The sequence below is a fragment of the Orussus abietinus genome, unplaced genomic scaffold (assembly GCF_000612105.2).
Source record: "Orussus abietinus isolate OABI.00-Male unplaced genomic scaffold, Oabi_2.0 scaffold7, whole genome shotgun sequence".
Taxonomy (NCBI): domain Eukaryota; kingdom Metazoa; phylum Arthropoda; class Insecta; order Hymenoptera; family Orussidae; genus Orussus; species Orussus abietinus.
In genome coordinates this window covers 2,601,887-2,615,166 of record NW_019394453.1, presented here as the reverse complement: position 1 = coordinate 2,615,166, position 13,280 = coordinate 2,601,887, and the positions used below count along the sequence as shown (strand labels likewise).

General features: G+C 52.4%; 1 protein-coding gene across 1 annotated transcript in view; it reads left to right on the top strand.

Moving 5' to 3' along the window:
* The first annotated feature begins 2,059 nt into the window (after positions 1-2,059).
* Positions 2,060-13,280, top strand: part of LOC105703980 — an 85,855-nt gene continuing 74,634 nt past the window's right edge. The window contains exon 1 of the mRNA XM_023432438.1: positions 2,060-2,147. Within this exon, the coding sequence (XP_023288206.1) occupies positions 2,060-2,147 (88 nt within the window). The remainder of the gene's footprint in view (positions 2,148-13,280) is intronic.

Genomic DNA, 13,280 nt, shown 5'->3' with positions numbered 1-13,280 from the left:
TTTTTCACGGGCCGTGGTCGCACCTCGGACGAGAGATTCCATGGAAAAGCACCCTCGTATGCGAGATGGCCGCGGGGATAAGTACCCGAAGTGGACCGAGGTGTCGACCGGAGGTCGGCCTTCCTCCTTTTTGAGGACTCTTCACCCCTCTTCGTCCTCCTCTTCTTCCTCCCCCGCGTCCGGCCTAAGCTCGTTTGCGTCGCCTGAACGAGGGACGAGGGCGAATTTCATTTCTGGGGTAACGTTACACCTTACCGGCCTCGGCCATTGTGCCCCGTCCGGACACTCGATCGCGGACTCCATTTGCGGTTTAGCATAATGGAAACCTAACGCGGAGGGGCCCGGATGCCCCCGTCATCGCCGACAATCTGCGGAATTGCGAATTACAATGCCGGGCGGGGGAAAAAAGAAACACATCTGACGGGAAATGGACCTACTCAACGTGATATACGTGCATCCTGCCATGAAGCTTCCCTTTGTTTCGCACATAACCTACAATTTCTTATTTTTATGCTTCTAAAGTACACATTTGATAAACAACGACTCATTGGCTTGGTACGCGAACCCTTGTCTAAAATCCCTTGGAACGGTGAACCCTTCAATCCTCTCTCCCATTTTCAAGACATACGACATACTCCCATTTATGATTTAACCCCAAAATATTAAGACCCCGCAGGCATACGCGTGCCGACAATTATCAAGCAGGCTCTTCTTTTATTTTTCTTCTTTCAAATCTCTTCATTTACGACATCGCCACAGAGTGGAGGGGAAGGAGGGACAACTCTCTTTGTCCTTTCCGAGTCCCGCGCTGCATATCCTCGTCCTGGAAGATCAAAGGGGATCCATTCACCCTGCTGAATAAAAAATCCCCCTCAAAACTGGAATTCCGGCTTTCTTATTCAACCTGCCCGAACTGCAAATCGCGAAAGCGTGTACGGACCCCCAACCCTGCGTGCAACTGGTCGGGTGAGGTGATTTATCCAGCTGCAGTTGGAGCAAATATGTGGCGGCAAATGCACGGCGCAGAGGGCGACCTGGTTAAATTGTAGCCGACCCCCTCCCCCCGGGGGGGTATTTTTACAGTGATATTTCCGGCCGGCCGCAAAATCGGGTGTTAAATTTGCCGGTATGGACGTCTATGGAATCCGAACGGTGTTAATTATATCGATTTCATGCTGCCGCGAGCCCGTAAACAATGCCGAGTTCCATAGCGGTCCGGCATGGCAAATTCTATGGCGATTTTTCTTCTCTCTTTTTTTTTGTTTTTTTTTGTTTTTCCCTGGCAATCAAACGCGAGATTCCTCGCGTAACCCAGAACTACAAACCGGCGCGATCGATCGGCATTTCCCGATATCACTTATCGGGATACCCCGAATATTTAACCCGAGGGCATTTTCCTGATTTTTCTAGAATTTGGTATTTTAAAAATGGAATCCTCTTCGTTGTTCCCAGGCGGCCTGAAATTAATTACCTACGGCAATTGATATTGTCTCTTGCCAAATTTCCTGGCTCCGGCAAATTTGATTTTGTAAGGGGCAACCGAAATGATGGCAAGTTCACGTTAAATGGGAATCAATTTGCGAGTTGAAATTTATGCAGAAAATTGGTCGCAAGTATTGGGAATGTAAATGAAGTTATATTTCGGGTAGAGCACTGGACGGAATTTTTTTTTTTCTCTCGATTCTTCATTCACAACATGAAGTGGAAACGCTTACACGCGTGAAGACACGTGATAACGATAAAGCATCCCCTGTAAATTAAATGAAATGTCTGAAAAAGAAAGGCTTAATTCTATACCTCTCGTCCGAAATATAGAAGTTTCACGTCGCCCGGGAGTTTCACTTGTTCCTTTTTTTTTTTTTCTGGGAAGTGAGTCTCCTCCCTCGGTGTACTGTCTGCAATTACCGGCTCGCGACTTTGTGCCAATTCTGATGCGCTTTGACCCCCCTTTACGGGAGGCCGAGTTGACGTGGACTTTTGTCACTTGTTTCAGAGGAGGTGTGATGAGGGGAGTGGGCTAAAGAGGAGGTCGCGCAGGCGCGATAGGTGCACCAGAAAGATGCCGCCTTCCCTGGCAGCCTCGTTAAGCCCGTTGCTGCTTCTGATCGTCGCTGGAAGTGCCGACGCTTTCAGCTCGCGACAAGCAGGTGAGCTTGCATGCAAGAATTTCCACCCACCACCCACCGCCCGCGCGTTGTGATACGCCGAAATCGCCTTCCCTGACCTACCCCTTTGCGCGGGTATTCCGGGATAACGAAGTAGAAAAGGAAGAATCGCCCGAGCTTGCGCTCGCGATTCCATTACCGGGGCGCATTTGACGAGCTTTCCCGACCTCGCGAAAGAATCGCTTCTGCAGCTCTCGTGCACCCTCTTGTCCCCGTGTGCGCGGGTCGTTGCTTCAATATCGGGAGGGTGTATATGCAGCTTGCTTCGGTTACTGTGAAAACCACCCCTTCCAATCTCGCCTGGATACCATATCCTCGTAGTAAATCCTCCCCCTATTTGAAAGTTATTATTCAAATATTTAAATATTAATCATGTCGGATGCCAGAGCGCAGCCACGCAAGGGGTCGATAAAAATGCTCGAACATGATCTGGTCGGGTTGTAGGTGTAATAAGCCCATTGATACTTGAAGGAACTCCACTTAATTGAAGTCCGTCGCCCTTAAGGTGATGTGAATCTATTCTCTAAATTGGGTGCACTGATTTGTTTCAAATTTTATCACACGAACGAGGAGATTCAAAGGTAGGTTCTGACACTCGCAAAATTTCATTTTTTAGAGAAAAATTTTGAAAATAGACATTCGGTACACTCAGTTCGGAGATGTTTCATAAACGAGACCTCTTTGAGCGCATTTTCACATCGCTTTAAATTATTAATAGAATACGTCGATCGAGAGCATGGAAGTATCAGAAGGAATAAGTTTGTAGAAACGAGAATGTGAAAAATTGAATATCGTATGGGTACAGTAAAGATCCCCGGGTACTCGGGAAACGCCGCGCAATTAGAGTTCAGCAGCCCCAAAAACGGGAATTAATTCATCGTCACGTACCTGGTTAAGATCTAACGAATCACCATCGACACCCCGTGGGTGCCGGCAGGATCCTTATCCAAAGTTTGTAGAGTCCCCGTCGGTCCCTCGACGCGAGTTACGTGGGCACTTTCCACCGGCCTCTTTGCCACGTATGCCTCCCCCACCCACCCACCACCCACTGGGGGGTGCAAAGACTGGGGCGGAGAATGGTCCAGGGGGCGGCTAGGCGCCGCATGTAAATGCATGCACGTACGAGCTCGCGGAAGTTTCCGGACAAACCCGGAACGACCGCGACCCGATGACCACCACCATGGTCGAGTCGACTTCCGGCCACCCCTTGTGGCCACATCCTCGATTAAGGTCGCCCTCGAGGTCGGCCGGCCGCGTAATCGGGTGAAATTTATGCGAGCCACGTCAAAGAATTCGGCCGGGAGCGAGTCGGACCATCGGATCGAATTTTAATGGCCAACTCGCGTGACCGAGGTCGGAGGCGATCGGAAACCGCCCCCGGAGGTGACTCGAGGACTCCGGGGAAGAAAAGACCGGGAAGCCTCGAGGGTGGACGATAACCCCGGCCGGGGATTTACAAGGCATAAACACGCTGTCCCAGTTATCTGCCGAGGGCCTCCCCTGCACCTTGTTGGCTTTTATTACCCGCGACCCCGCACTTGCGTACCCACCCTCTCCTCCCTGAGTAGGCCGATTAACGCCGGGATGATGGAAGGGAGGCGCCCTCGAACCGAGGCGAAAGGGACTCCCTTGAGAGCGACGCGGAAGGATCCACTGGGACGCTTGACTTTCCCAAAAGGCACGACAATGAACGGTAAAAAAATATTTTAACCTCTTAATGAACGAGGGGTCTCGTTTTTAGAGACGTCTTTCGTCGATGGTCTTTACCCCCTTGACTACTAAACACTCCTAAAGACGTCCGACATTTGGTCGAATATCGCCTGCACGCATTCAGGAATTTCGCCCATATGTCGAACAGCCTCCTCACTCAGAGGGTTAAATGACTAAATTATGGACTTTACCGCCGTATGTGAGGCATTGGCAATTATAATTCAATTCTCGTCATCAAGGTTGAAGACTGCATTTCAGAATAATATGCCACGTGGACATTCCACTATATTTAAAAGCGAAGCAGGGAGTCCTGTACAGGGAAAAAGAAAAGGAACAATGAATTCCTGGACAACCTGATGTATATCGTGTAATGAGGTGTAGGAAGTTTGCCACCTTTTGTCTTAGCCTTTAGGGCTTAGAGAAGGTGGATGAGGGTCTGGTTACGAGGTGAGAAACAGGATCTTAGCCCCAGGTCGCGAGGGGGTGGCGGGAGGCGGGTGAGTCTTGTGCAAACCCTCGGGAAGATCCGTTTGCGGAGGCTGGAAGGGAGACCGGAAGATCGGAGACAAATGGTCCAGCATACTTAGCGAGTACTCGCCCGTGACAAACTATCTCGTGCACGCGGCATCCTATAGCGATATGCTGCCACCCTTCACCCTTTTCGGGGGGTGGTTTGCATTCCGCGAAATCCACCGCGAACTCGCGACCACCCCGCGCCTCCCCCTGCGCAATGTTGCCCATAACGCACTTTTTCATCCTCCCGATATTTTCTCCCGAATGAACCGCTCGATATTCCCGAAATCTCTGCCGAAGTCTAAATCAAGGCACGCTTCCAATTTTTTCGGAACCGATGACAGGCATTGTTAAAAGTCACCGTACGTTCCACGGAGTTTCATGACACATTGAACGCTCTGATATAAATATCTGCCGAATTTCATGGAATTTCAGATACCAAATTGCATGAAGATTTCCGACGAGACTATTCGAGTTTAAGCTATGAACGTTTCGACCAGGAATTAGTATAAGGAGATACAAGGCCGTGTATTGGAATAATTTCATTGGAGAAAAAAAAGAAAATGTCTGAATAAACAAATTCCACTTTTTTTCTAGGAAATTATTTCTTTGAACGGAGTTGAATAAATGAAACATATAATTTCTTACTTCATTATGTTACGATATGAACCGTTCGATCAATGAAATGCATCGGAGTTAGACATTTGGCTTTTTTGAGTGAAGCCTATAAAAAGAAAACATTTTTTTTCTCACTGCAGCTGGTATGGTTAAAAAGCATGTGCATTATGATTTTAGTGTACCGTAAATAATCCGGGACTGAATGTAGCTTATTAGCCTTTTTTAGCGACATCACCGTAGAATTCGAAATCCCAGAAAATTGGAAACGTAGAGAGAGGAACTGCTCGCGGAGGATATTTTTATTTCTCGGGGATCCTTCGACTTTCAATCGAGCCGCCCCTTTGCGGGGGTTCCTTTAAGGGTGGATCCGCGTTTTCTGGTTAAAACGCACCGCGGGACACCAGGAGACGTGGATCCTCGCCGAAAACCTCCAGCGGAGCGACGATTCGCGCTCGACGGAGCGTTTCCTCCGCACGCGGATTGAAACCTCCCCTTTTGAGCCCCCCTCCCCCCGTAACCGACTCCTTTCCGCCTCTTGGGGTGCCTTTTCCGCCTTTTCGCGGGCGTTTTAATAAACCGCGGATCGACCGCAACCCATAGAGCCCGGTTCGAAAAGGGTTCCTATAGAAGGTGTCCAAGTCGGACCGACATCGGGTATTGGCTTGAACATTCCACCCTGGACCACCTCCACCCTCGTCGAGCCACCCTGGAAATCGCCTCCCAAGTTTCCGGTCGCGAGCGAGAAATAGAGGGGAGAAGAGAGAGAGAGAGGGAGTTATCATCCCCAATTTGCATTCGCTCTCGTATTAGGGGCGGAGGGACACCCCGCGATACCGCTCCAATCCGACGTCTAATACGGCTAATTTCGCTTTATTAGGTTGAACCGCATTAGGCTCGAGTTTATTAGGTCGACTCGGGATCCGCGAATCCTTTGAGAGCCCCCTCCCCCACAGGACGAGGATTCGTAAGTCAAATCGAGCCAAGAATCGATTAACCTCCGACTTCCTACTCCCCGCCTGACGTCCTCAAGGCACCTCTTAACGGCGTTTTAATTTTATTATTTAATAAGGGATGCAAATTAAGGCTTCCTGCAATTCTCTGCTGCACCCCCTGCGTTAACTCTGCAGACCGTGTTAATGGTAAAAATTTAATTAACGAGATAAGATATTTCCGCGCATTTTTGCTTCGGGCCACCCCCGCGATGTGTATTTCAGGGTAGCGCAGGGTCCCGTTGTTTACACCAGGAAAATTAGTTTCTTTAGCGGGGGCACTCTCGCATCCAGTTAATTGAAAAGTATCTTGTTTAGCACACGTGGCGTGTGCTTTTTGCCCTCCGTGCATCTCGCTGCCCCAACCGATGTTCCCGGCTCCCTCTTTGCCCCCGACCCTCCCCCCGTGGACCGGCAATCTCGATGTTTATTTAAGAGCGACCACTAAAAGCATCGTAAAACGTATAGAGCCGACCGTAGCGCGTTTACAACACACACACGCATACGCGCACCCATGCTCGGCCGCGCACCAAGGGTGTACACCAATGCGCACCCACCCCCACAGACACACACCACTGCTTGACGCTTACAGTGACCCGCCGTAACGACGTTACCTACGTTACCGACGTCGGTATCGCGGTCCGCTATGCCGCTGCAGGGAAACCGCAGCCTTTTCGAATCTCGCGGAAATTCGCGATTCAACCCCGGGGGGTGAGTTATTTGCCAACCCCCTCTCGCGACAAATCCCAGGCCTTTACGAGCTTGCCGCAATCTGCGATGGAGGGGATGGAATTTCACAGTTTTCACTTGAAAAATCTACTATCAAATATGGCGGCTGAGGGAAATCGGAAATGCAGGGGGAAAAAAACGCGAGAAAAAAAAAAAGAAGAAAAATAAAAAGAGTACGCGCGCAATTTAAATTGTTCTCGAGAAGTTCGTATCGTTAACGATCCCGTGGTATATGTCAAAAGTTTTCGCAGAAACCTCGAAAAGTAAATGTCAAATTGGACACACACATATGTATCACTTTTCGCAACGGAACGCGTGTGTTCAAGTAAGCGACCGGTCACGCGTGAAAAAGACCGCCAGGTCTCGTGTTTCGCGAGAGGGTTGATAAGGATTAACCCTTATCGCGGCGCCCTCCGCCCTCCAAAAAGGCGACCGCAGGCTTTGCACGCCGAACTGCATTTAGCGCTCCCGCGGCCAAGGGTGCTCCTCGAGCACCGCAAAAGCAACCGAATTCTTTTATGCACCCCCGGCACCCCCGGCGATTTTCCGCCGAGAGAGGGCCGGCGTGCCGCCCGGGCGGAAAAAAAAAAAAAAAAAGAAAGGGAACCGTCGGGAAGTTTAAAGGAAATACGCCCGAGAGGGCGGAAAAGCGGGCTCGAGTAACTCCCCGGGTGGTGCGCGAGAGGTTATGAAGATCCGAAAGAGCCGCCGAGAGAGCCGACTTTGAGGGAGGGGGGGATAAGAGGGTGGCGGGTGAAACTAACCGCCTGGCCGATAAACGATCCCCGGCCGACTCGGCTGAGGCATAAAGAGCAAACAAAGCGAAACTTAACGTGGGTGCACCCCCCGCCCTCCTTGCACCGAATATCGAATGTGTGCGAATCGAGCCCCGGGGGATGAAGCGGGGAGGGGCCGGTCGAAAAGGCGCTCGAGAATAAAGGAGTCACTCCCGAGCCCAAAATCTCCATTTCCAACATTCCTCCTGCAAACTTCCTCCGGATTATGAAATTAACAAAGAAATTAGTAACATTGGCTTTCATCCCTCAGAGCTACAGCGATACCCTTTATCACTCTAGGGGGAGGGGATGGGAAGAGGTTGCCCCGAAGTAAAAAGCACGAGGAATCCGCCCACTGGTGGGTGGGGGGGTTAGAGTTGTACGTAATTTCAGCTCCAGGAAAGTAACGAGGAAACCTTACGCGGAATAACATTACCTCTGCCCCCCCGTCCCTCTCTCTCCCTCTCTGTCCCTCCCATGGCCTACCATGGGAAGGGGAGCAGGATTTTATCTGAATTTCATAGCGCGCCCAGTATTTGCCGACATAATGTACAAAGAAAGCCGGGAGGAAGCTCGCCCCGGCCGAACTGCCTCTCCCCCACCCCTACTGGCAGTAAATGTTTCAAGGTGGCCGGAAAGCGAAAGAGCGACGGCCGTCGGGGGGGAGGGGGCGATAAGAGCGGCGAGGGGGATGATAGGTGAGGGAACGGGAGAAACACGAGTAATAACGCTGTCTCCGCTTCCGCGGGGACGCCGGCAGGTGGCTCCGAGGATTCCTGAAATGCCTGCAAGAATTGCTCGCCTCTCTTGCCTGGAAGGGGGGATGGGGCAAGTCACCCCCAAGACGCTCCGCCGACTCCTCGTTCATTTCTTCGACAGCTTATAACGCGGATAACGAAGTGATTTCGGCCTCGCCCGTTGCGCTAGCTTTTTCGCGGAATTTTCCAAGAATTTTACGGACCCTCCCAACCCCAACCCCAACCCCAACCCCCATTCCCCCCGAGCGAAGTGCCCTCCTTTTCTCGCGGGCCTCGAACCCGCGACCGGAAGTAACGCCTCAAACCGGAAGAGAACGTTTTCCGGTAAACGAGTCAAAGGCGATTTCGAGGGGTGAGTGCGGCGGGGGGTGGCAAGGGCCTCGCCCCCACGAGGGTCTAGAGTCACGTCGGGCAAAAATCTTATCCCCCGGAGAGAGAAGTCCGGTCGGGTCGTGGGAGCGAGCTCCTCCGGGAGAGTCGGCGAGATTTTTTCCACCCCGTTGCGAATGGGGGGTGGCGCCCCCTCCCCCACCCTCACCCTTCCTGGGGGCGCTCGACGGTCCTCGACCCTTTTTACGCGGCCCTTTGTTTCCGCCGACCCGACCGCGCGGCCTTCTCGCCTTGAGACGCGACTTGTGCCCCCTTCCCGTTCCCTCCTACCGTGGGGGAGTGGGGTGGGGGGTAATTGTCAAATTGGCCGGAGGTTTTCCGCGCGGAATTTTTCACCGACCACCCGTGAGAAATCAGATAATCGCCTCAGTCTCGGTGTGATGCCGAAGTGTATTGCCTCGGTGTCTTTTACAAATTGACCCTGCCCCCCTCCCCCCCACCTAGATAAAGCTCACGTAGACTTTCTCGTACATCCCCTTCTCCGTAACCGTTCATTCGTTCCCTTCACCTCGGATGTGCGATGAGGGTAGATAGGAAGAGTTCCTACGCGAAGTGCACCCCAGGACGTACCTCAGGTCGAGAACTAAAATTCATGGTGATTCGCCGAATTTCCCCCCCGTTGACCTAGGGGTTACGATTGACCCCGGGGGGGCGAAACGCCCCCAGGCTCGTTAGAGTTCGCACGCCGCCGCTGATTACCCGGGCAGTCTGAAAAACTCGGCGTTTAACTTGTTCCCTTTGGAAAAGGGGGTGCCCCCCCCCATCTGGGCAGCGAAGAGAACAGCGTCGTTCCGCGAGGTCGGTCGACCCTCTCGCTCACATTCTCTCTTTCTCTCTCTCTCTCTTCTTGATCCGTCCTTCTCTCCCCACGATCCGCCATCTCGCCGTCTCACTCCAGGCTGGCAGTGCCGAGCGGGGCAAACGGAACGCTCCCGAATAAAAGGACGGCTCCAAAGGGACTCGGAAAGATAAATATAAATGTAGGCCATTCCTCGAGCGGTGACGGGCTCGATTCCCCCCCTCCCACCCCGACCCCCACGACCCCCGGGCTTTTTATTATTCCTTTGACGGGATTCAGCGGGAGGAGATCGATGCCCGCGAAACCGCCCGCGAAACGCCCTCCCTCCCTTCACTACCCCTTTTCTCTTTCTCGCTCCCACGTTCTCGTGTCCCTTCCCCTCTCTCTCTCTCTCTCGTTCCCGGCGCTTTCTCTCCACCGGTTCTCGAGTTCTATTATTTTAACGGCTTTGCCGGGTCCCGAGATTAATCGGCGCGCCGGGGCCGCGGAAATTTCATCCGCGGCTTCCGGGTGCCTTCGACTCCTTCCCTTCTTCCATCGAGGGGGGCGCGGGGCAGGGGGGTTCCCACCCCCGACGCTTCCGGCCAGCTCTCGCGTTCCGGTGTGCTTTACAGCCCTTACGCGCCGATCTAAATCACGTAAGGGTGATTTACGGGGGCTCGGTCAACCGATCGTGACCCGCCTGTAAACACGGGATCGCATCCCATGGGGGAACCCCCCCACCCCCCAGGGACGCCCCGAAGATATTAATTTGATGGTTACTCCCACGGTCGCGGCGAGATCTGAAGACGGAATTATGTCTTGGTACTCGCGGTGGAAGGTCTCGTGTCATAAATCAGAATTAATTCAGGATGTATCGAATTGTCTGGAGGTTAGGGTGGAGCTTTTTTACGTGGCACTTTTTCAACTGTGCGGTGATTTCAATTGGTGGTTAAGGTCATGCGTTACGAGAATTAATGTCCATGGCTGAGTGGGTGAATAAACCCTCGAAAGTGTGCATGATTTATTGACATTTAATGTACTTATGAGGAAGATTGCGGAGCAATAAGCGGCCGCGGGCTGACGTCGGGGTGGTTTTCCACGTTCCCGGAAAGGGGTGAGGGGATCCCCCAAAGCTTTCTGGAGGGTCTCTTCTTCGGGATGTTTATTCTGGCTTCAGCCGGTGGACGGTGCGGCCTGCAAACTCGAAATATTCTAGACGGGACGTGTAAACTCACGTCCTCCTCGGATGTCAGCCCTCGATAAACCCCGGGGGGTGCGCAAACGTCAAACCCCCGGCCCACGTGGGAGAGGGCGATACGGATCCCCAGGGGGTGGGTACGATCGGGAGCAAAAATGCATATTAATGGAGGGCGGCCGTGGAACCGCCTCTGCGAGGTGTAATTCAATTTGCCCTGATGCCCTTAAATAAAGGGCCGAGACGACGATGGCGATATCGAGCCTGCCCGATAACTCGACCGCACTTAGGACTCAGGATTTTAATGACTATGACTCTAATAACCCAGGGAATTAACATCACCCCTTGCCACGGGGCTCCGTAAATTTGATATCTCAAATTATACTGACGTAACAAATAAGCGGGGAAATTCAGCTTAATTTATCGTGAATATTAAGGGCATTAATTAAAGTCCCTCGTGGGTGGGTTCGGGAAATGTGGCGATCCAAATGTGACAAATAAAAGCAGCGGAACTTGTTGACTGGAGTTGCGGTTTGATTTCTTGTGGAAATAGGGGATTTTTACGGGATTAAAGGATATACTTCCCTTCGGGTCAGGACCTCACTTTCACATCACCTTAAGAGAAAAATAGTGAAATTTGTCGGTTGGTCTTGCAATTTAACTAATTACGAAAATATGAGTTTTGATGCAGTGCATACTTCTCTTGACAGCTAATTTCCGGAGAAATTTTCAAGGTCCACGGGGGGAGGAAGGGATCCAAAGTTTCGAGAAGGGAGATCTACGGGCGGGCGGAAACAACGCGAACAATGCGTATTAGCGAAGGGCCAGGGAGAGACCTCCTCCGAGGACGTTAAATTACGACGTAACGAGATTCGGCGTAATTACGGGGACCTAACGACCCCAGGACGCAGGGCCGCGGCCATTTTGGAAAGAATCGATCCCGCAAGAGAAGCCAATCGATCGGCATCCCGTCCGAAAAAATGGGGGCTGCACGTAGAGTCCTCGAAATCGTTGTTACCTCCCCGTCGACGGGCATTAATAATTTCCCCGCTTAGGGGGTTAATTATTCAAAGCCTTGGAAACTCTAAAAAGGGTTTAGCCATTAAAGCGACGTAAATAGTTAAGCCTTAATTACGGCCACCGGAGGAGCGAAGACGTGGCAGGAAATAACCCGGCCAAATTCGAGAGGCAATGCCCAGCTGATTAGGCTTATCGGGACACTCGACGTCCACATTGCGGCAGATTCCAGTCAAAGAGCCAAACCTCAAAGCACCAACTTCAAGGCACCACCTGCCCCCTCCCCCCGCGGGGTAACCGCGGCCTAATCCGCGAACGAGCGCCCCCGGTCCGCGGGGGGTCCCGCAATTGCGATACCGCGTAACGCCCCCGTTAATGACGAGGGTCGACCCTAATGACTCCCGTGCTTATGGCCGTAAAAGTCGTTACCGAGAGGAGCCGTGTCGTCTGGCTGGGGCACCCGGGGCGCCCCATCGCTCGCCGTAAACACCTCCGAGGAGGTATCCCCCCCGCAAACAACCCCGAAATCCGGAACGCACGGAACCATCCCTCTCCCTATCTGCTTGCCCCGATGGCAGGGCAGGCATTAGGCACCCCTGCGAAAGCTACCGCACCTGGGCCTGCCGGAAGTGCCACCCACCACCCACGCGCCCGACATCCACCATCCACCACCCACCACCCACCGCCCCAAGTGTCAGGAAACGCGCGGGGTGTCGGCGGTTTCGGCTCTGTTTGTGCAGAATCGTGGCGGTAATTCGCCCCCGTAACAAACAACCATGTTGATACAGACTCGGCATCGACTTTGGCGGGCTAACGTGGCAAATCATTGCCACGTATTAGCCGAGCCCACCCGGGGGTGGGTTTGAGGAACGGTACTCATTGTTCGATGCTGCGGCGAACCTCGTAACGGCCTCGTCATTTTCTGTAATCTTCTGGGGTGGAAATTGCAGACCCGTGGCTTTTCTCGTGGTGTATATAGACACGTATTGTGTACACGTATATACGTACAACCCGAGGGATGTGTAATATGCGCGTTACGTGAGGCATGACCATATCGACTGGGAGACGACACTTGCGTGTCGACCCCCTGTGTGGTAGGGGACGTTCGGCTTTCAATTTTTTACGAACTCGTCGGGGGGTGGGTGGGGGGGTGACGGACGTCGGTCAGGAATTTCGGTAATGCCATTTTTTCCGCCGATTTGCCGTCGAGCCCCGTTCAAAGTGACGCGAAGTACCCCTGACAGTTGTCATTTCGATGCGGTGGGTGCTCCACCCCTGTAGGGGTGTGTATTCCTTTTTCTTTCCTTTTTCCATGATATCGACCTTGCGCGGGCGTTGATTAAGGTGGATTAATTTCTCTGGAGAGATACGTGGGAGACCTTTTCATGGGGTTCACATAGTCGCAAACTGTACCTCACGGTGCCGAAGTATTTCACAAGGTGAACAAGAGATAATCTTTTAAGTTCGCTGTTGACTTTTATGTTTTGCCACCACCTCCCTGAATATTCACGAGCCGCCACTGGATTTGTCTAAGGGAGGTTTTCTGTGCATTTTGCTGGAGATGGGACTAGGGGATGTCGGGGGTGCGGAGAGCCGGAGACACCAGAGACAGGGTTGTTGGCCCGGAAAGGCCAGACGG